The following is a 22,102-nucleotide window of genomic DNA, read 5'->3' on the forward strand; positions in this document are numbered from 1 at the left end:
AGAGTGATTAATATCACAGCTCTAATGTGGGGAAGAGAGTGATGATTCAGCCCCGCTAAGCTCCAGGTACTGGGCAGAGGCTGCGAAGGCACCTGCCAAGACCCAGACAGTATGCCAGTCCTCACATGGCATCTGTCCCCCCCAGTTCCTTGCATGCAAACTGAATATTAATCTGATCCTTGGGAAAGTGAGGAGAAAGGGTCCTTCATATAGAAGTGGTAGAGGCACAAAAGTTCATTAAAAAATAAAAGGAATGGAAAAAGCCAAAATATCTCTGATTATTCCAATGGATAAGCAAAGGCCCTTAAACAAATACTACTTTCAAAAATTTTTAAATACTTATCTCGCTATACAAATAACAATGTACAAATGCCAGAATGTATTTTAAATCATAAAATAACAAGTTTAAAATATAGCTATCTATTTGGAGATTAGCAGTTTTAATATTCTGTAATATTTACTTTCAGCTTCTGTATGAACATAGGTATATATCAATAAGATTATGACGATACCATGCAAAAAATTACCACCAGCAGTATGTAAAAATGTCTTATGATCAAACCCTCACAAGTATTAGTCATTAAAGATTTTACAAAATGTTGGTTGAATGATACCATATGCTTGTTTTTATTTCTTTGATTACTACTGAGGATTAATAATTTTTAGCATTTACATAATTTTTAATATCTTCATATTTTAAGATTGCTTTTAGAAAAGCAAGCTTTCTGTTTAGCTTTTTTTGGTGACTTAAGCTAATTGCTTTTTACATAGTTTACCTGAGTACACACAGCCATGGCCAGTGTAGCTGAACCTCTCTATGGTACTGTAGAGTTAAGGATTCACATGTAGCGTAATTAGTTCCTGTTGAGGAGCAATAATGTAGCATTACCTTTTACCCATTAAATTCATGTTATTTTATTATTTAAAATAAATTTCTCCAAACTGTGGACATTCATTATAAAAGTTAAATGTAAACATATGTATTTAATAAAATGTAAAATTTCCTGTTACCTTCCAAAGCTCCTTATCACAAGTAACCAGTATTACTGTGCAACGCATAGAAGTTCCTTAGTCTTTCCAATTCATATAATACAATAAATGTATACAACAGGGAGGATTACAAATGGGTCATAGTGTAATCATTATTGAAACTTACTTTTTCACTTAAGATTATGTAATAATTTCTTTCCATATTAGTACATGTAGATCCACCTCATTCATTTTACTGGCTTTAGAGGATTATGAAATGGTGACATACAATTTCTCTTAGGATTTGTTTTCAATTTTCTAGTGTTATAGAGAGTGTGACAATAAATATCCTTGTGCATCTCTCTCTTGGCTTTGTGAATGCATTTCAGTAAAGAAGAATTGTGGAAGGAGAATTACAGAGTTACAGTGGATATGTGTTGTATGTTTTTAAATTACTGCTAGATTTCTCCCCTAATGGGATTTGCCAGTTTAAAGTCATAGAAGAGTATATGACAGCACCTGTCCTTTGTATATAGTTAATGATTTCGTGTAAAAGACAAGATAGTTCAGTTTTGTTGACTATCACATGATTGGATTGGACACATTTTTCTCAGCTTCCTTGTAATTATGCCATTCTCTGCATTTGTTTTTCTGGAGTTCTGTAAACAGGATTATCCAACCCCAATTTCCTTTTCTTTCTCTCACAAAGCCTTTGTCTATTTTGTTTCCACATTATCAATCCATATTTCTCACACCCGAAGTAACCTTGTAATATACTTGTTCTATCAGAATCCTTTATACAACAAATCTTCAGATAATATTGTGTCATTCAACGTCATTCCGTTGATGAGATGCCACAGGAGCTTCACTTTTGTAAGTTCTATCCTTTGTAAAATTGGTTTCATTATATGTTCTTTTACTAAAAGTCTCAGAACCCATTGATGATGTTAAGTAAGGACTTACTGTACTTTTGAAGTTCAACTTAAATCCTATCTTTACCTGAACATATTTAGCTCAAGATTATTTTGGCCATTCTGAAAAAAATATGACATTTGTCTCCCCAAAATATTTTTATCTGTTTTATCATATTAATAGCACAATTGGCAAATATAACTTTCCTTCCATGAAGACCCAGAAGTGCTAGGTAAGAAAGAATAATAAAGAAACCTGGTTTTGGGTCTCAGCTCTGTGACTTCCAAACTGCATATCTTTTAACAAGCCCCTCACACGTAATGTCTGTTTGTTCCTCTGTGAAATAAGTAGGGTTGGATTAGATAGTTTTGAAGTTTTTTTCACTTTATGATCTATAAACTGATATTTAAAGACACTTTATACAACATAGTATAACATATATTCTACAATAATACAGGCTCTACTATTATAACATAGACTTGATTATGTGTTTATCTGGTGTATCAAGCCTATGCCTTATAAGAATAGTCTTATAAGACTATTTAAACCTCAGAATCAAAATAATAGACAAATTACAGAATGGTGTTTTTATTTCTGTTACTGTATAAAACCAAGTTTATTTATTTGGCATGTTGGTAAAATGAGGGGTCACCTACATAATATAATAACTGAATAATGTTAGGCAACTTTTACTGAAGTGAAAAGTAAAAAGCTTGCTAAGCACAAGGCACTGTGCCAAACATTAGTAGACTGGGATTGGGAATGAGGGTACAGAGGTGAATCCAGAGGCCCAGTATCTCCCTTCAAGGAAACAGTTGTCTAATGAAGGAGGCATACTTAATATGAATTAAGACTTATGCCAGGGACTTAACATATACAATTGCTAATTAACATGAACAAATTCTAATTTTTACAACAACATTGCAAGGTGGTTATTATTATTCTTACAGAAGAAAAAAAAAAAGTGAGGTCAGAAATCTTAATCTCCCCAAGATCACATAGCTAGAGAGATGGGAATGTATTATCCATTACATCTTACTAGGTTTCTTTTGAAGCTTGAAAACATTTCTGTAGGAATGCTTATTTAAAAGGAATGATTGTCTCTAAATGGAGGTGAAAATTGCCTTTGAAGGTAGTCTTAGAGCTCTATATTAAAAAAGAAATTGCTTTTCCGTTCACTTGGTCAGTAGACAAGGTGTTCTGAGTACAAACTGACCAAAATTCCAGAGGCAAGGAAGAGGTTCAGGGAATTCTGGTGATTTTGTATGGATACAAAGAAGGGCAGGGGGTGAGAAAAGGGAAAGATACAGCTTTTAAGGTTGGGTAAGAGGGATATTAAAAGAGTGTGTTACTCACCGAGGGAAAACGTGGTTGGAAAATCTAGCCATCCTAAGCTCTGTCAAAAATGACAACTAAATCAGCTTGCAGAACAGCACGTAGAACCTACCCACCTGCTTAGTTTCTATGCAATTAACTGAAAGTTGTCTTCCTACATACTTTTTCATAACTAATTTGACCTGTACCACATAGCAGTTGTACAGCAGCTGTAGTCAACATGCAAAGCTCTTTCCAATGATAATTTTCTACTGTCTTTCTGGTCTACTGAGTTTCTAAGCACATTTTTTCTTGTTCTTTTGTTCCCTCTCACAGGCTTGCAAAAATACTCATCTCATCGTGGGCTTGAGAAGAGTGTGTGGGCTGACAATGGCATATATAATGAAGGTGAGGTCTGTGGATGGACTTTCAGGCAATCCTACCACCTTTGCTCGTTAGTATAATGGAGTAGCAATTTCAATCTTTGTGGGTTGTGAAAATTTAACATAAATTTGCAGTATCATATTATTAATTATCGATGTAGCTCATCATGTAGTTTGCAAAGCACATTCGCATCTGAAATTTATTTTGTTTCATCCTGAGCTTCTAGTGAAATTGCTTTTTCTTACAAATGTCTAATACAAGATCTTACACACAAAAATCTCACCAATTGTTTTAAGAAATGTATTTACATTATAAAATAATAGCGTGGCAATCTCATAGTAAGTATTAATAAATTATACAGCAAAAGACCACTGTGCAAATTATTTAATATATATTACCTATAACTTTTAATATAAGATATTTAATGTAGATTTTATATGTTAACTGTTTAACTTATATAGATATGAGCACACGCATATGTATATATAAAACAGAAAAATGCCCTAAAAACCTTTAGAAGTTAATAATAAACACACACAAAATAATAATAGTAATAATAATAAACCCACAAAATAGATGAAATCAGATAAATGCGAAATATACTTAACAATCAACTACTTTTTGAGGTGGCCCAGTCATCAAGAGAACAAGGCTGTCGGTTTACCAATTGATTGGTTATTGGTTAATAAGCAATTAAAATTTTAAGGTTAGACAGAGACTAGATCATTCAAAAGGTAGATAGTTCAAGGAAGAAAACATAAAAATGGAGAGGCAAACATTGGCAATACTTGTTAGAGCACTGTTCATGGAAGAATTAACTCTGGCCCAAGAGGTACCTCTGTCCCAACACCAAACTGAGATGAGTACACTGGCCCATCATAGCCTAATGCTATTAACCTTTCAGATCATCCCCTTGCCTTGTTCTAGGTTTGACAGAATCTGTTTTCCAGTGTGTGTGGTGTACAAGTGTGTGTTTTGTAAAATGTATGTACTGAATGTATGCTATGACTGCTAGTCCCCAGAGCAGTACTATTTTCCCTAATATAAACATAATTTTATTAATATTTCATTGGTATTATTTTATTACAGGTTTATTGAGATATTACTGACATATAATATATGTAAGTTTAAAGTACACAATGTGATGATTTAATACATGTATATAATGTGACATGTAATATACACATGTATTAAATAAGGTTATATAATAAGATTAGTTAACACCCTCATCCTCTCCCATAATTACCTTTTTTAGTGACGATGACCTTTATGATTTATTCTCTTAACAACTTTCAAGTATATAATACAGTTTTGTTAACTATAGTCACCATGCTGTACATTAGGGCCCCAGAACTCACTCATCTTATAGCTGGAAGTTTGTACCCTTTGACCAGCATCTCCCCCTTTCCTCCCCACCAGCCCCCGGTAACCACTATTTTACTCTGTCTCACTGAGTTTGGCTTTTTTAGATTACACGTATAAGGGAAAACATAAAGAATTTGTCTTTCTTTCTCTGACTCATTTCACTTAGTGTAATGTCCTCAAGGTCCATCGTGTTGTCACAAAGTGTAGGATTTTTGGCTTTTTTGTGATTGAATAATATTGTATTGTACATTTGTATACATACTTTATCCCTTCATCCACTGATGGGAACTTAAGTGTTTCCGTGGCTGGGCTATTGCGATAATGCTGCATTGAATATGGAGTTCAGGTATGTCTTTGATAACCTGTTCCTATTCCATTTTGATATATACCCGAAAGTGGGATTGCTGGATCATATGGTAGCTCTATTTTTTTTAAGTCTTAGGAACCTTTGTACTTTTCCCAATAGCAATTGTGTCAATTTACATTCCCACCAATGTGCACAAGGGTTTCCTTTTCTCTACAGCCTCTTAAATATTTTTTGTCCCTTGTCTTTTTACTAATAGCCATTCTGACAGATGTAAGGTGATACCTCACTGTGATTTTGATTTGCATTTCCCTGATGATTAGTGATGTTGAGCATCTTTTAATGTTGCTGTTGGCCACTTGTAAGCCTTTGGAATAATGTTTATTCAGTTGCTTGCCCTTATTTTAATTGTATTATTTGTTCATTTGTTTTGCTATTGAGTTGTATTAATTTTTTATATATTTTTTATATTAAACCCTTATCAGATAGATTGTTTGAAATCTCCCATTTTACAGGTTGTCTTTTTATTTTGCCGATTTTTTTGCTGTGCAGAAGCTTTTTAGTTTGATGAAGTTCCATTTGCTTATTTTTGCTTTTGTTGCTTTCACTTGTTGCAATTTTTTGTCCTATCCAGAAAAACGTTGTCAAGACCAACGTGAAGGAGCTTTTTCTTTATGTTTTCTTCTAGTAGTGTTACACTTTCAAGTCTTCTGTTTAAGTCTTAATTCATTTTGAGTTAATTGTTGTGAGTAGTGTGAGATAAGGGTCCAGTTTCACTCATCTGCATGGAGTTAGTCATTCCCAACACTGTATGAGGATTATTAACCTAGCCTGTGAACTTGGTTACCAGTTACCAGGGGTCTACATTTGAAAAAGTTTCTACTTTCTTCTGACAAAGTGAGATTTCTGAAAATCAGTCTCTCACCACATGTAAGTAAAACCCACCATGCCTCTTGGCAACCAGTAGGCCAGCTTTCCTCTGGTATAAAATTTGCTGTTATTTTCTTTCTTTACTATATAATGTTACTCACCATTTTGCCTCTAAATGGCTTTCTTATATTTAGTGGTATATAAAGAATTTATCAGAAGTTTTCACATACCCAAAGAAAAGATGATGAAATGGAAATTAGCAAGGAGAAATGGTAAAGCGATGAAGACTCACATGAATAAAAACAGGCTCTTGGATAATATTAATGACAGTAAGCATATTAGGAAGAACTGGTATTTACTGAGTTATTTTTATGTGCCAAGTGCTGCATTAGGATTTTTGTCTGGGTTCACTGATTCCTCCCAGCAAATCTGTGAGGCCAGGACTATTATCGTGTATAGATAAGGGAATGAAAATTATACGTGTGATGTAACTTGTCTCTGGTCTCGCTACTTCTGCCCTCATAGGGGCCTGAACCAGGACTTCAAACCAGATCTGTCTCCTGAAAAGACAGAGCTCTTGACTGTTCACAGATATTGGCTTGATCCTAAAAACTAGTGACACAAAATTTCTACTTACTGTAGAAATCAGAATTAGAAGTATTCTGATTACCAGGTGCTGTATGAGATACACTGTTAACAGTATCCATCCACATTCAAGGCCAGGTTTGGTGACTCTAAAGTTGGCACTCTTTCCACAATTCTGGCTCTTTTAAAGTACTACTGCATTAAACATCAGACACCTATAACTAAGGCTCAGAGGAATAAAATGTATTCAGGCTCATCCCTTAGGAAGTAATAGAACAGAAATTCTAACTGAGATCTTCTGAGCTGAAGACTGCGTACTTTCCTAGCTGTCTCCGTTTGGAAACCAAAGACCAAGCATCATGCTATGCGTAATCGTCACCACACTAAAGGTACAATTTGGTGATGCATCTGTTAAAAATAATAGAAAACTTAGAATAGGGCCAGTAATTGGGGAGACATAACTAACTGGCATAAGATAACCAGAGGACAACTCATGGTTCTATATAATTAAGTGCTGAATGATTTAGTAAGGATGAAGCAGCTCAGAAGAGACTTCGTGGGATGAAGCAGCTCAGAAGAGACAAGGGGCTCCTGTGTTCAGGGACCAGGTGGCATGTCACCTAGGCTTCAGAGGACTTGGATGATCAACAGCAGGTGGAGAACAGTCCTAAAAGCAGTAACAGAGAGAAGTATTTTCAGTTATTTTTGTGAGGCAGGTAGAGGAATGTATCCTGAGCCAAGCTGAGAGATCGTACTGGGGAATAGAGAGAAATCTGGTAGATCAATTAGTTTTGGCAAGATTGTGAGACTTCTTTAAATGTTTAATTTTGTTTTACCCATACATCTACATAAGTTTATAAATGCAGAAATGTGTGCTTTGGAATGTATAGTGGTTTCCTTTTTCCCTCTCTTGGCTCCCTTCCCTTCCTTTCCTGTTCTATGCAGCCGCGTGAGCCCCCCCCCCCCCATGTCAGCAGCCTGGCCTGTAACTTCCTATGTATGTTTTTCCCTGTGAAAGGAATCAGACTTCATAGTAGGATAAATCATGATTTACCATATTGTTAGGTATGAGGTTTGTTTCCAGCGTTTTGATACCAAGAGCAATGAGGCAGTAAACACCCTGACATATAAGGCCTTGTTTATGGCTGCGTTGCTTGGACAGACTTGCAGGAGATGGGTTATTAGTTAAAATAGGCTCTCATGCTTTACAGCTCCAAAGCCACGCATGAAAGAATGCTTTTCCCTGACCCCTGTGAAATGGGCACCATGGCTCCTTTCCTTTTGCTAATGTGAAAAGCTTACATGTACACCTTGTCATTTTAATTTAGGTATCCATGGCTACCAGAGAAAGTATTTTTCCTGTTTTAAATAATTTATTTATTAGATTAGGATCTAATGTTGTGGTCTATAAATACTCTACATTTCTCTCTTTCTTTGTTTTTATTCCCTTTTCCTCTTTTCTCCTTTTTGGTCAGTCAGGAAAGCAGAGTGCGAGATTCACTAAGCACTGTGGAGGACGGGTTTGTTATAGGAGGAAGAACTTACTGAGCTAGCTATAAGAGTTTCGATTGTTTTAACTTTCCACTTTCCCTTTCTCATTCTCACAGCCCTCATATCCTCCTGTGACATTGTTCCTCCCCCCACTTCCAACTACCTGGACTTGTTGAGAGAATTGACAACTAGTAAGAATTAATTTTATACCGTTTCCTTCCTTTTCAATATCTTTTTAGAGTTCTTATAATAAGTATCCCTGGAAAAAGTATATTATTATACGCTTGAGTTTAATCAGATAAATAATAGACAAACATTTTATATCACTATATTTTACTCTTAGGTCTCTCTCCTGATTCATCTTTTTTTTTTTTTTTTTTTTTAGTTGAGTCTTTTCTTAAGTGTTTAATCAAACAGAATATGTAAATTATGTATTTCTCAAATTATTGCAGATCCTCAGATGTATTCCTGTACTTGAGAATAAGTTATATCTTGCCTAGGTATGTGATTCTGGGATGAAGTCACTTTTATCAATCTGAAAAAGCTGTTCTAGATTCCAGCATTACATATTAAAAACTCTCATGTCAGTCTCTTCTGTTTTCCTTCATCAACATTTTACTAATTCCCAAGTGACAAAGTACAATTTGGGGATTGGAAAATATAGTCATTAGAGTTAACAGGCAAAATTCCCTGAAAAGGACCATATGCAAATCTTGTTTTTATAGTGTAAAATGTAATGCTATAAAATTTTTTTCAAATGTTCAACCATTGTTTTACAATAAAGCACCACAAACTTGGAAGACTTAGAGCTGGGCTAATACAACCATCTGCTTTCTGTTCTTAAGTGATTACAAAGATACACTGTTTCTTCTGGTATAAAGCTTGCAAAGACTATATCTATCCTGGCTGAACTTGGCACATAGATTCTAAGTATATATGAAGAGAGGAAGAATTATATTATACAAGGTGGGGCAGAAGTGGGTTTACAGTTATTCGTATGGAAAATAATACAATCATTAATAAGTAATAATACAAGAATAAACTCTGTTTTTCTTGTACTTACAGCTCTAAACCTACGTTTGCCCCACCCTGTATGCTATAAAGTATGATTTTCTGAAAGATTTTCAAGTCCACATGACGTGATCAATTACTCAGTGAGGCTGACCTAGGTATTTTAGATTTACTTTAATGAATGCAAAGGCTATATTGTATATTGTAATTGACAAATTGATTATTGATTCATAAATCATTTCAAGTTGCCAGTATTGATTTTTACAGTAAATGTAATGCTGTCTTATTAGTTAAATCATTAATTCAATAATGCTTTCACCCTGTAACTTTTGTTTTGGCAAGCTTTTTTTCTCTTTAACACATTAAAGCATCTAACTTCAGACTCCACTCAAGTTCAGATTCCCACAAAGCTTCTCTTTGTAGCTGGAACCAAGGGTGTTTTCTGTACTGTTTCCATTTTTTTCCGTCGGAAGAGAAAGTGTAATAACCCTGGTGAGACCAGCCATAGGATCGTATTTATGAAGTGAGAGTACGTGACCCTCTCTCCAGCAGACAAGGATCCTAGAATCTGAGGGGCGGGACAGGCCTTAAGGACCATCTAGTCCATGGCTGACGGCGTGCCAGTGTATACACTGGGCTAAGTGTGTAGGCTCTAGACTCCCCAAACAATGCCCTCCTTCTGCATTTCTCTGCTGGGTTGAAAAGGGAGCCTCCATGACTAAGTGCTGATTTTTTCCCCAACTTTAAATCTGAGCTATCATTTGGATTAAAATGGCATAATGATATTTTGTATCCAGATCATTTTTTAATACTTGCCATCATTTTGCATTTTTTGTGTGTGTGTGTGTTTTTAAAATATATCTATATTGATTTCAGAGAGAGGAAGGGGGGAGAGAGTTGAAACATCAATGATGAGAGAGTCATTGATCAGCTGCCTCCTGCACGCCCCCAACTGGGGATGGAGCCTGCAACCCGGGCATGTGCCCTGACTGGGAATGAAACTGTGACCTCCCAGATCCTAGGTCGATGCTCAACCACTGAGCCACGTCCAGTGGGGCTTGCATTTTGTTTTTTTACATTTATTTTTCTAACATAAGTAGTACTGTACGTATTTTATGGTTCCTGTGAACACAAAACTTCTTATCCAAACCAGGACACTTTTTAATGTTCCAGGCTATTAATTACACTGTGACAAAAGACAGCCTAGAATCCAAGGGCCCTTTAGGAGTGAATGCAGAGTAAGGTTAAAGTATGGGTAAGCAAAATGAAAACAAATCAATATCTACGCCATGCACACTTAGCTGTATTTTGAGTTTTATCATTATAGATATAGCTATGCTATATAATATTTTGCAAAAACTGATCGTACACTGCAATATTTTTTGCAATCTGCTTTTATTACTAAACAATGCATAAGGAACCCTTATTCCAGTAAACACAATCCATGCACACTATCTTTCTAAAGCATTGCTCAGTTTTACATTGTGAACCTCTTTGGAAGAATGACAAGCCAGCAAACACATTCCCTGCTCCATCTGCACTGGCTATGTTCAAATGGAGACCACAATATATTCACAACTGGTCACTCCAGCTTCTCAGGAGTCAAGAACATATTATTTCTGAAAAGTAAATAGGTTACTACAAAAGCTACCTTCATCTCCACCTTCCTGTTGGCAAACACCCAAACAATCAGTACAGCACAGTCCGAGACCAGTCAGCCAGAGACGTCGAGCTATCAGAAGACATTGGCCATGAACAGCTAGCAGTGCCCCACCCAGAGCTCCAGCTGAGCACCAGCTTTGCTCAAAAGCATGGCAGTTCTCCCAAATGTGGTATAGTGTTGGTATGACCAGAGGATCAGTTTAAGTGCTTACTTTTCCCACTCTCAACTGAGCAGACATGGAAAATAAATCAATAATTATTACATTCTTAATTTTCAAAAAAAAATCACAGCAAAAGCAGTCTTTATGTAATTATCTGCCTGGAAGAAATAAAATCACAAAGCAATGCAAAGCCACAGTCTTGCATGTAAACCTTGAAAGGCAATTAATATATTGGACTTCTGTTTGGAACGTCCCATTATTAGACTCCTTTGACAGATAAAAATCAGTAATCAAGGATCATGGGAAACCCTTTATTCAGTAAATGTCTATATGAATAGCTTTTATGTGTCAAACCACCTTCCAGTGACTGAGAAATAGAAAAGTGGGTTTCTGGTTGTGAGCACATGAAACACAGAGTTTACTCTTCTATTATTATTTATTAACTATTGTATTATTTTCCATACGAACAACTGTAAACCTACTTTTGCCCCACCCTGTATATATAAGACATAGTAGAAACGTGGTAAAAATGGCCATGAAGTGGGGTTATTCATAATCTGTAGGAATTAGAGGAGGTTAATTCCCCATCTAACTGACTTTATAGTGGGTGGGTGTGGATCAGCAAGCCTTCATCCTGGAGAGGGCATTGCTCTGGGGCCTTGAAGGAGGGCAGGGATTGAGAAAAACTCTGTGCAGGATAAAAGTTTTAGGATGGGGATTCCAAGTGGCAGAAACAGCAGTGGAGAAGCCTATGAGGAAGAAAAACATTGTCAAATCAGAAGTTTGTAGCGAGTCGTAGAGACAAGATTGAAAGATGCTGCGAGCAGGTCCTGGAGCTCCCGACTGGTAGAACAACGCGAATGGCCTTGATTCGAGGGCAACTGGAAGAAGTCACTGTCAGCTTGCAGCAGGGGGTAGATTAAGCTGTTGTTTAGCCCGCCATTGGCTACTTAGTCCTGCCCGTCGGTCTCTCCCGATGCCCTCTTCTGAAGCAAATCCTTTAGTGTTCCTGTCTATTCAAACTACTATGGGATAAGACCACAGCAGACCGGCTCCGAAGACGGTACAGGCCGCTGTTTTACTCCACTGCTTTCCTGAGTTTTGTATCCATCAGGAATGCCATTTGCGAAGACTTCTCTGAGCATAGGGTCTGGATTTCTGCAGGACTAACCTGCTTAATTCTATTGTTGTACTGTCACAAGTGGCCAGGAAAACAGACTTTTTGGGAAGCAATTGGTAAATTCTTCTCCACCTTCCCATTTATCACAACTTTTTTTTTTCTCAGAGCTTGTATTTAATATGGTATGGCTAGCAACTAGAACCAAGAAAGTACTTAATATATTGATATAAAAATATAAATAAATTTTAAACATATAAAATATTTTAATATATTTTTCTTGGCTTTACAGAAGAAAGAAGACAACTGCTATGGGCATTAAACAAGCATTTCTCTGGAAGTCATTTAAAAATTTTAACTTCATTCCTTTCTTTACTTAATCATCAGTAAGCATCTATTAAGCTTGTGTGGCAGGAACTATACTGGTTTCTGAAGAAACAGATACTCTATATTTAATATTCTCTCAAGAAGACCATAGCCCCCCTTAATAATACCTCCCAGGGAGATCTCTCTCTCCTCTGTTCCTTACTCTTTGCGGATAAACCCATTACTAATATGACTTGGCTCTTTCATTTCACCCATTAATACGTTACGTAACTGGGTTCTAAAAATGAAATAACTGCAAAGAGAATTTCTATCTTTGTTTCTGTCTCCACTTAGGCAATGAGAAGCAGACACAGCAATTTCAATTTCAATTAAGTCAGAGATTCAAGGTGCAAAGAGGTTCTGACAGAACTCTCAGTACCTATGTTAGAACACAATGCAGGGAAACTCACAATTGCCTAAGCTGAGGGTCCTATCAGAATTCATTTTTAAAAATTACATATATATGTATGTGTGTGTGTGTATGTATGTGTGTGTATATATATATATATATATATATACACACACACACGTATATGTAATTTAAGTGTAGTTGGTCTACAATATTATATTAGTTTCAGGTGTTCAATATAGTGATTCGATGTTTATATACCTTACTTACAATGTGATCACCACACTAAGTCTAGTAATCATGTTACCTTGCAAAGTTATCACACTATTATTGACTATATTCTGTTTCACCTTTTCATGTAAAAAACAGAGTCCTTACCTCTCTGGGAAGCAAAAGTTAGTGTGGAGCCTGATAAGTTAATTACTTAGGAGGACAGGAGACAGGTGTTGAGCTGTGGGAGGGCGAATGCAGCAGAAAGCTCAAGAAAATAAAAAGCCAGGGTTCAAAACTGAAAAGGAAAGAAAATTTGGAATTGTAGAAAGATAGATATGGAGGTACTTTAAAAATATGTAGATAATAAATATAAAGCCAATATATATCATTTATACAAAGTATGAAAATGATGAAAAAATATAGAGGTATTAAAAAAAATCAACCTTAATCTTAATTTGCAAAAGTAATTTTTCTGGGCATTTTGATGTTTCTTTACATTCTTATTTTTTCTATTTTACAAAGCAGTCAAGATCATATTATATATGATACTAATTATGCTCCCTCACTGAAAATTATAAAAAATAAATGTTTTCTCATCATTAAAATTTAAAGATGTTTGAAACCAAAAAATAGTAATAAAAAAGCAAAACAACTCAACAATCAGTTTCGCCTTCCTTAGTGAGGTTATTTAACATTCATTCCTAATCTTTCCACAATGGAGATGTTAGTATCCAAATATTTACTTTTATCAGATCAGAGGAAGATTTAATTTTCAGGAAGGTCTTTGCTCAGATCTCTTTCTGCACTTTCTGTTTCCAAAACATACACACTCTCTCTCTTCACACACACACACACACACACACACACACACACATTTCCCCTCATCTTTGCATTGCCTTTCCTGTAAAGCAGATGGTGCTTGAAATTCCTAGGCCCCTCCCAAAGCTGTTCCTCTCGCAACCTTCCCTAAAACACTGATTTTAAGACAAGCAAAGATGTTCTTTGATTCCCCTGCTAGTCAATCTGTCAGTCTAGCCTAAAACATGTCTAATTAACAGTAATCAACTTTATGGGAAGATAATGTAATCATAAGTGCAGAGGTTAGGGTGCATTAGTAATAATACAAAACTACTTTTGAGGGGGAGGGATTAATTTCTAAAGTGGTTCAAATTCTTAACTCACTTCCAGCTCCAGCACATGCATCCCTGCCTCCTGCGGGGTTATGGGTAAGGGAGATGGTTGGAGAAAATCAGACATCTGCAGAAAGAAGAGATTTAAAAACCTTCTGAGATGGTTCCTCTTCCTGGAAGTGTAGAGTAGAATTAGAGCCTTTTAATTCTTTCAGCTGTTCCTCCTGATCAAGAATTGAATTAATGCTCACGTTTCAAAAATATTTATTCTAATCCCAGTGATTTAAAGGGTTTTAAAAAGATCAGATCCTGAGAGGTCATAATTATAATACATAACATTTATTGGGCATTAATTTTCTGCCATGAACTACACCTTAAATACATAATCTAATCCTCACCTACAAGGATTGGGTTGTGTTAGAATCTAATGAGTTGTTGAGTTGTATGAGAATTTTATTAACTGCAAATGAACAAAACATAACAAAAACACCCTCAGGCAAGTTATTTATTGCTCTGGGTTTCAGTGGCCTCTCCTATAAATTATCTGTAAAATGAACCATTGTGGAGATAGTCTCTGAGGTTTGTTGTAGATGTTCAGTTGGAGATAAACTTGCATGGAGTTTGTTCTTCATAGCCAAGTATTTTTGTGGTGCCTGCATACTGTGCTCTTACTGATTTTTCAATATTTTCCTTCTGGAGGGACCATTATCATTCATTAAAGAAGGCTGCACATTCTCTGCTACACTTCCCACTGAGAGTGGGATCCATTTTCTCTCTTCTTGCTTCAGATGACTTCAGGCCCAGCTACAGAAAACCCAAGAGAGACTCTGAGTCACAGCCCTCACAGTGGGCCTAGTCAACATGTGGAGCACCAGGAGAGATCATTTCCTGTAGATCTGAGCCTCTAGTTTCGTAGTGGTTTGTTACGCAGCCATGTAAAACTGGAACATCTGCTTGTTCAAAGCTGTATTTCCTCTGCTGCCCTTGTGTCGTGTACCGCAGGTGAAATCAAAGCCCATCCCATAGTAGATTAACAGCCTATTTGAGGTTCTGAAAGGCTTGAATCTCTGCATCTTTCTCTTCTGCCTTTATTTGGATCCTTCACCGGATTCTGAGTTGATCTCTCAAACTTTCAAAACTCAGGAAACCATAGACCATTTTGCCGTGTGTCTGTTCAGTAATAGGTTACATTTCCGGGAAGGACTTAGGGGGTTTGAGTGAGGCGGCAGTGACGAGGGGAAAAGAGACTGTCCTGAAAATGTGTTGAGCAGACTCCTAATCCTGTATTGGCTGCTGAGGTCTGGCCTTCGCGCTTTGGCTCTCAAGTGCCTTCTCTTTCGAATAAGGGGTTGGTTTATGTGATCTTCAGAATTCTTTGTTGCCCTGGGCTTCAGCTGCTTTTATAATATTAGAATGATGGTATTCTACCTACTTTATAGTTCTTCCATGAAGATTAATGAGGTATACTGAACTGCGGGTTTTTCCCCAGCATCTGTAATAAATGGTCCATCCAGTGTCACTGTCATGTATGATTCAAGGTCTCTACAGCTGAAGCCCAAGGGGAAACTCAAGTGTAACGTCCTAGACATTCAACATCGCGCATCTAGTAAAACTGTTCTTCTGGAGGAGTGGAGGCTGTCCTTTTCCGTATTGAAGTTTGAGGGAAAGGCGCCAGCCGTCCCTGCACCTGCGGCTGCCCCCGCAAAGAGCCCCGCTTTGCCCCTCCGTAAGCGCCAGTGTGGACGGACCCACGTGTAGGAAATCGGCGCTCGCGTCCCGACCCAAACCGGCCTCCAGGCTTGGAGGAGGCAGTGGCGAGCGGCCCTGCAGGGCGCCGGGGCGGGCCGCCAGTCGCCGCGCAGGGCCCTCCCCCGCGCGTCCGCGCGCCCCCTGCGCAGCGCCCCCACGCTGCGGCGCCGCGGCCGCGCGGGCCTGTTCGCGGGGAGCCGCGGGGAGCCGCCGCCCGCCCCCGTCGCCGAGACTCGCGGCGCGGCCGGGACTGACGCGCGGCCGGAGCAGGTGCGGGACTGCGGCGCGCGCCCGCCGCTCGGGGCCGCGCGGAGCCCGGGAGCCTCGGCGGGTCCGGCCGCTCGTCTGCGCGTCCGTCGGACGGCGCCCCAGCCCGGGGGGACGCCCCGCGGGACAATGGTCCACCACTCGGGCTCCATTCAGTCCTTTAAACAGCACAAAGGTCAGTTGGCGTCGGTCGCGCGCCGGTGACTCGCGCCCCGCTCGGCGTGCCCTTGCAGGCGTGTGGGAGCATCCTTCGCAGGCAGGCGCTGCGCAGGGCTGGCCAACTCCGCGAAGTTTTTTTTTTTTTAATCGTTCTTTGTTTTAATGCCTCTTCGCGCAGCATCGCAGATGAGGCTGAATCGCGAGCCTCCGCACGGTCCGGGGGAGAAGTGAATTCGTCATGCCGGGGACTTGATTTCAGGGGAATTTCTGCTGAAACCGGGGCCGCGCGGCGCCGGGGCTCCTACCTGCGCGGGTGAGGCTGGCGGGCGGAGGGCCGGGCGGCGTTGGCCGGCCCGTGGCTCAAAGGCTGCCGGGCTCCCGCCAGCTCGTCTCCCGCGAGGCTTTCACGCAGCCCCAGGGAAAAGAATTTTTGCAGAGTTCGGGAAGTTGGCCTGCTGAAGGGGCTCAGAAACTTCCTTGGGAAACTTTCTTTGTCCATGCCCTGTGCTTGGTTCTGGGCTTCAGGGTCTGGCACTGTGCAGGTTCTGTTTCTAGGAGCTTTGTGTTTTCTCTCCGCTTCCAGCTCCTTTTCTCCCTGAGTGCAGTGATGCGAATCTGGATGTTCATAGTCCAATCAGGTTTTCCAAGTTACCCTCCTTACTCTTCGCTCCTTGGCCCTTATTTTGTTTAAAAGGAATTTATAGAGTGCATTCATATTGAGGCATATTCCCAGTTTTCTGGAGTTTGTCTGAAAACATTTATTAAACGGCAACGTTGTCATTTTATCATATTATTGCATTAATAATGGTTATTATGCCATAGTTGACCATATGCTATCTGAGATATGTAAATTCTGGAATGGTAAATTTGCTGATTCACAGTGAAGTAATTATTTACTTAAGTATTTCTATTCTTTCTTCCTAAATGCCATATATATATATATATATATATATATATATATATATATAACTTTGCAGGGTGACATGATTACTAGACTCAGTGTAGTGATCACATCCTAAGGTATATAAATGTTGAATCACTATATTGTACGCCTGAAACTAATATAATTTGTATACTAACCATACTTAATTAAATAAGTAAATAAATAATTATATATGTCAACAGTTGTTTCTATGTAGATATTTGACTTTTTTAGAAAGCAACACTGGATGGACACACCAGGGATAATTAGTAGGGATTTCTGTGTTAGGCAGAATAGTAGACTGAGTGAACTTTGAATTCCATAATTTTATACTCTGTTTGAGATCTCCTAGGCTCTTTCAAAAATATGTTGAAGTTGATAGTGGATGAGAGTGAAGTGAGAGACTGTCCAGGTAGACAAAAACTTCAGCTCATGTACAATTCCACTTCAAATCTAAAAGTTTCAAAGAAAATTAAATTGCTTCAAAAAGTTGTGTTTTCTTTAATCATTATTTTAAACCCATAGAAAATTTCAAAATGAAGACAAAGATGATAGGAATTTGGCTCCAGCTTCATACAATTACTGTCTTCCTCTAACACATGACTATGGGTGATTCATTTCTGGGACCTGGAACCTTGAAAAGGCCCCCACATAATTTATTATGTATGGATACATATTATGTTTTTAAAAGCAAATAATTGCCAACTTTAGGACCAACTGTTATTGCTCAATGTGAGTGATAAAAAAATTTGCTACTCCTGGCACTTCATATTGTTTCCTTTATGATGCATGATGAGCCATTTATTTTCAAGTCTTTCTTTACTTTTTGGCACAAAAGGCAACTTTAGCAGAAGGATAAATATGGAGAGGAGGAGGGATAGGAAAGATATACCATTAAAGTGGTTCTGCTTAATTCCTTTTTAACTCTGGATGGGCATTTGAAAACGACATGCCTGAGGATTAGACCAGACTGAGGATTACCTATTTTAATTTTTCAAAGAGAAAGAAACAATAGTCTAAATACTTTCTGACCCAGGAGACTTGAGACAAAACATTTCTTATTTCACCATAACATTGACCTGAAAACTACACACTAAAGGTGGAGAAAATTTTCTGTTGAAACTCTCGAATCCTGATTTTTAAGCTTGCCTTTATAATTAGCTTAAAAGTGCTTAACTTCTTTGGGCTTTGGTTCATATCTAATATGAAAAGGTTTAACTACTGACCCTTTTGGCCTTTTCTGTGTCTCTTCCTCTGTCCTATGGGGAAGGGCAGGTGGCAGTGTGACCGTGGAGATGATTTCATCCTGGGCCAGATAAACAGGAAAGCACTGCTTTTAGTTCACTTTTAGGAAATAATTGAGCTGAGTAACCCAGTTTATGGAGATTATTTTTGCTTTAATCAAGTGAAGTCAATGTATTTTTTTAATCCTCACTGGAAGATATGGTTTTTACTGATTTTAGAGAGAGGAAGGGGGGAGATAGAGAGAGAGGTAGAGAGAGAGAAAGAAACATTGATGTGAGAGAGAAACACACCCTGACCAGGGATTAAACCGGCAGCCTAGGTATGTGCCCTGGCTGGGAATTGAACCCACAACCTTTTGGTGCACAGGACGACGCTCCAACCAATTCAGCCGCCTGACCAGGGCTCAGTGTATTTTTTTAAATTTTTATTTTAAATTTATAATACCTAGAAATAGCCTGATATAGCCAAAAGCATCCTTATTATAAGACTTCAAAAAAACAGACACACTGTATTTAATCTCACTGAAGGCACGGAGATTTACAGATATATGTGTGGGTGCAGTAATCCAACCCTGATCCACACTCTGTCACTGATACTACTCAGTCTTTTTCAACAAATCGGTATAGATGCCAGAATAGTTATCTGCAAAATGAAATACTATATATAAAGCCAAATCAGCCCATTCGTTTAATCCATGGTCTTCCTTTTCAGCCCTGGAATTTAATCCTCCATATTCTATTTACAGATTATGTTCTTTAATATTTCTCAGCCTCAGTTGCCATTTCTGTGAAATGAAGATTATATTTACATTGCAGATTTGTAATGTACTTCGTAGTTGCCTGGCACACAACTGGGACTCAAAACATTGAGATAATTCTTCTTCTTTCTCCCCCCCCTTCCCTCTCCCCCCCTCCCCCTCCCCTGCTCCTCCCCTCCTCCCCTCCCCCTCTCCTCTCCTCCCCTCTTGTCCTCCTCCCCCCTCCTCTCCCTTCTCCCCTTCTTCCCCTCCTCCCCTCCCCCTCTCCTCTCCTCCCCTCTTGTCCTCCTCCCCCCTCCTCTCCCTTTTCCCCTTCTTCCCCTCCTCCCCTCCTCCCTCTCCTCCCTTCCTTCCCCTTCTCCCTCCTCCCCCCTCCCCTCCTCCCCCCTCCCCGCCTCCCCACCTCCCCTCCTCCCCCTCCTCCCCCTCCTCCTCCTCCTCTTCTCAGGCTCATTCATGTTTATTGACTCCTTAGGAGGAAAATAAATCCTTAGTAGTTTCCTTGTGATTTTCTGCCTTGTATTTACTTTTTTCTCACTCAGTTTTATTTCTTTGGGGTTTAGCTTAAGGAAAACAGTGGACTACAGATCATCAAAAGATAGTCACACACAATAACCTTGAGTTAGCATCACAAACTGCACAAATTATATGCCCATTCCGCAGGAAAACTCCCAAAATTCCCATAGAGTAAATTTATATATTGAATTCATTTTATAATTTTAAACTTTCATTGCAAATAAGCGGTGTGTATTCACTGTCCACTCCGCCCAATCTGCCAGGCTCTTGCTGTGTGGCAGGCACTGTACTTAGTGGTGGCATTATCAAGAACCCTTCCATTCCTGGACCTGTTGCTGCCAAACCTTCTTCAGAGAACTTAGCAAAGCAGGAAGCCTGAGAGCTTTGCTAAACGCAGCCTTTATGAGAATTGTAGGCAACTCTACATTTTTCTAGAAAGATGTTGAGATTCTGTTTCTTGGCACTGCCAGTTAAGTTGTTTTTTCTAAAGAGGACATCTACGTACAGAGAGGGGCAAAAGTAAGTTTACAGTTGTTCTTTTGGACAATACACAATAATTAATAAATAATAACACAAGAATAAAATCTGTTTCTCATACTCACAACTGTAAGCCTACTTTTGTCCCACCCTGTACATTTTTGTATTTTTATCACACTTTAATTAAATTCTAGATTGTTTTCATAAGAGGCTCAGTAATCCAGGAATTAAAAAGTGAGAATCTTTGGTGGGTGGGTGGGCAGGGGGCAGACAGAGGAGTATTGGGAGGCATGGAGGGGATTATGCTTAGAGACTGGGGGTGTGTTTGCCTTCGCCTCAGCACATTGGAGGAACACATTAGCTGGCAAGGCAGCAGGGATTTCTGGTGAAAGTCCAACTGTGCTTCCCAGCCTGGCTTGCTCTGTTTCACTTGATTTATGATGGATTCATGCGTCATACACAAGCGAGCGAGAAAAGGACAATACTAGTTCTGGCTCCTGGTAGCTCTTATTTACCAATACATCTAGCAAGAGTTTCAGTGAAGTCAGAGGTCTCATCAACACAGCCTGTCCCAAGGCTTGGGCTTAATGGGATCAGCTGAAGCTGTCAGATGATTCATCATTATCCTGAGGGACATTTGTTTAAATGTGAAAAGAGTGCTTTTTAATAATTCGACAGAATCAAACACTTCCTGCTCGAATAAGTTGTTTAATAATAATAATCTTTACACTTACATGAGGTGTACAGATCATAAAGTGTCTTCATTCCCTTTTTCTCAAAATAAATAGTTTTCTATTGCAGGTACTCACCTGTAAAGTGTTTTAACAACCATCCTGCTCTGTGTCCAGTTCCTACTTCTTAATACCCGGGGACTGTGTTGGGAGAAAGACCTAGTTTCAGGATCTCTGATACTCACTTTTTCAGCCTCCTTTGCCTCCTCAGTGATATCTTCAGGATCTAGAGCCTTCATATACTCTTACCCTGGTGAAACCAGAAAAAAATCTGAAGCCATTACAGAAATTCATTCACACATGTGTATTAACTCTCTGGTATTTTGACAGTTTGTTCTTGTATTTGACTAATGAAGAGAAGGCATTGTTTCTTGTTATAATATTACCACCTGTATAGGGAAAAAAAAGTTGGGGAAGAGATTTTAGGATCAGAAATTATATTTCTCTTAGGCTATTACTGACTAGCAGCCTGGATTATTAGAAAGTATCCAGTGTCTCATTTAGAGCCTGCAAGCCATCTGCCCTATCCTTCATTTCTACCCTTTCCTTCCACAGGAGATTTCCTAGGTATTTAAAATTCTAATTCCCCACTGATAATCTCTCAGTAAGGACAAGCCAAACTATGGAAATAATGTAGAGATACTTCAATCTCCAAAGAAAATACATATATCTGGGTCCATTTCTTAAAATATCCTGTATATCTCAAATGGCTCAGAGGACATAATATATTTTTTCTAAGTAAGAACATTGATGTTTGAAAGAATGACTTTGAATTAGCAGAAGTAGTATTTATTAAGCTATAAATATATACTCTCTACTTAGGAATGAAGAGAAATGGTCAAGTTTGAAAGAAATTCCATCCCAAGTAATTATAATGTAAAAATGTGAGTATTTTTAAGCTACCTAGAAGTTCAGTTATCTAAATCATCACAGTTCTTGAGGGTTCTAGGGAGCTGAAGATTTCATTGAATCTAGAATTTAAAATTATACTCTGCACATGGATGTTAATGGAAAAAAAATCTGGGGCGAGATGATTATATAAATCATGTTACCACAACAAATCCAAATCTTTAAAA

General features: G+C 38.5%; 1 protein-coding gene across 2 annotated transcripts in view; it reads left to right on the top strand.

Moving 5' to 3' along the window:
• ANO3 (anoctamin 3) overlaps window positions 1-22,102 on the top strand; it is a gene marked incomplete at its 5' end in the record, with an annotated part of 218,119 nt that overhangs the window by 40,237 nt on the left and 155,780 nt on the right. The window contains one exon of one of the 2 annotated variants that reach the window (XM_081154128.1): window positions 3,532-3,603. In XM_081154128.1, the coding sequence (XP_081010254.1) occupies window positions 3,532-3,603 (72 nt within the window). Of the gene's footprint in view, window positions 1-3,531; window positions 3,604-16,180; window positions 16,395-22,102 lie in introns of those variants that run through there. The other variant, XM_081154125.1, reaches the window with a different exon arrangement.

Source organism: Miniopterus schreibersii (genome assembly GCF_964146895.1).
Source record: "Miniopterus schreibersii genome assembly, chromosome: 12".
In the NCBI taxonomy this organism is placed as follows: Eukaryota; Metazoa; Chordata; class Mammalia; order Chiroptera; family Miniopteridae; genus Miniopterus; species Miniopterus schreibersii.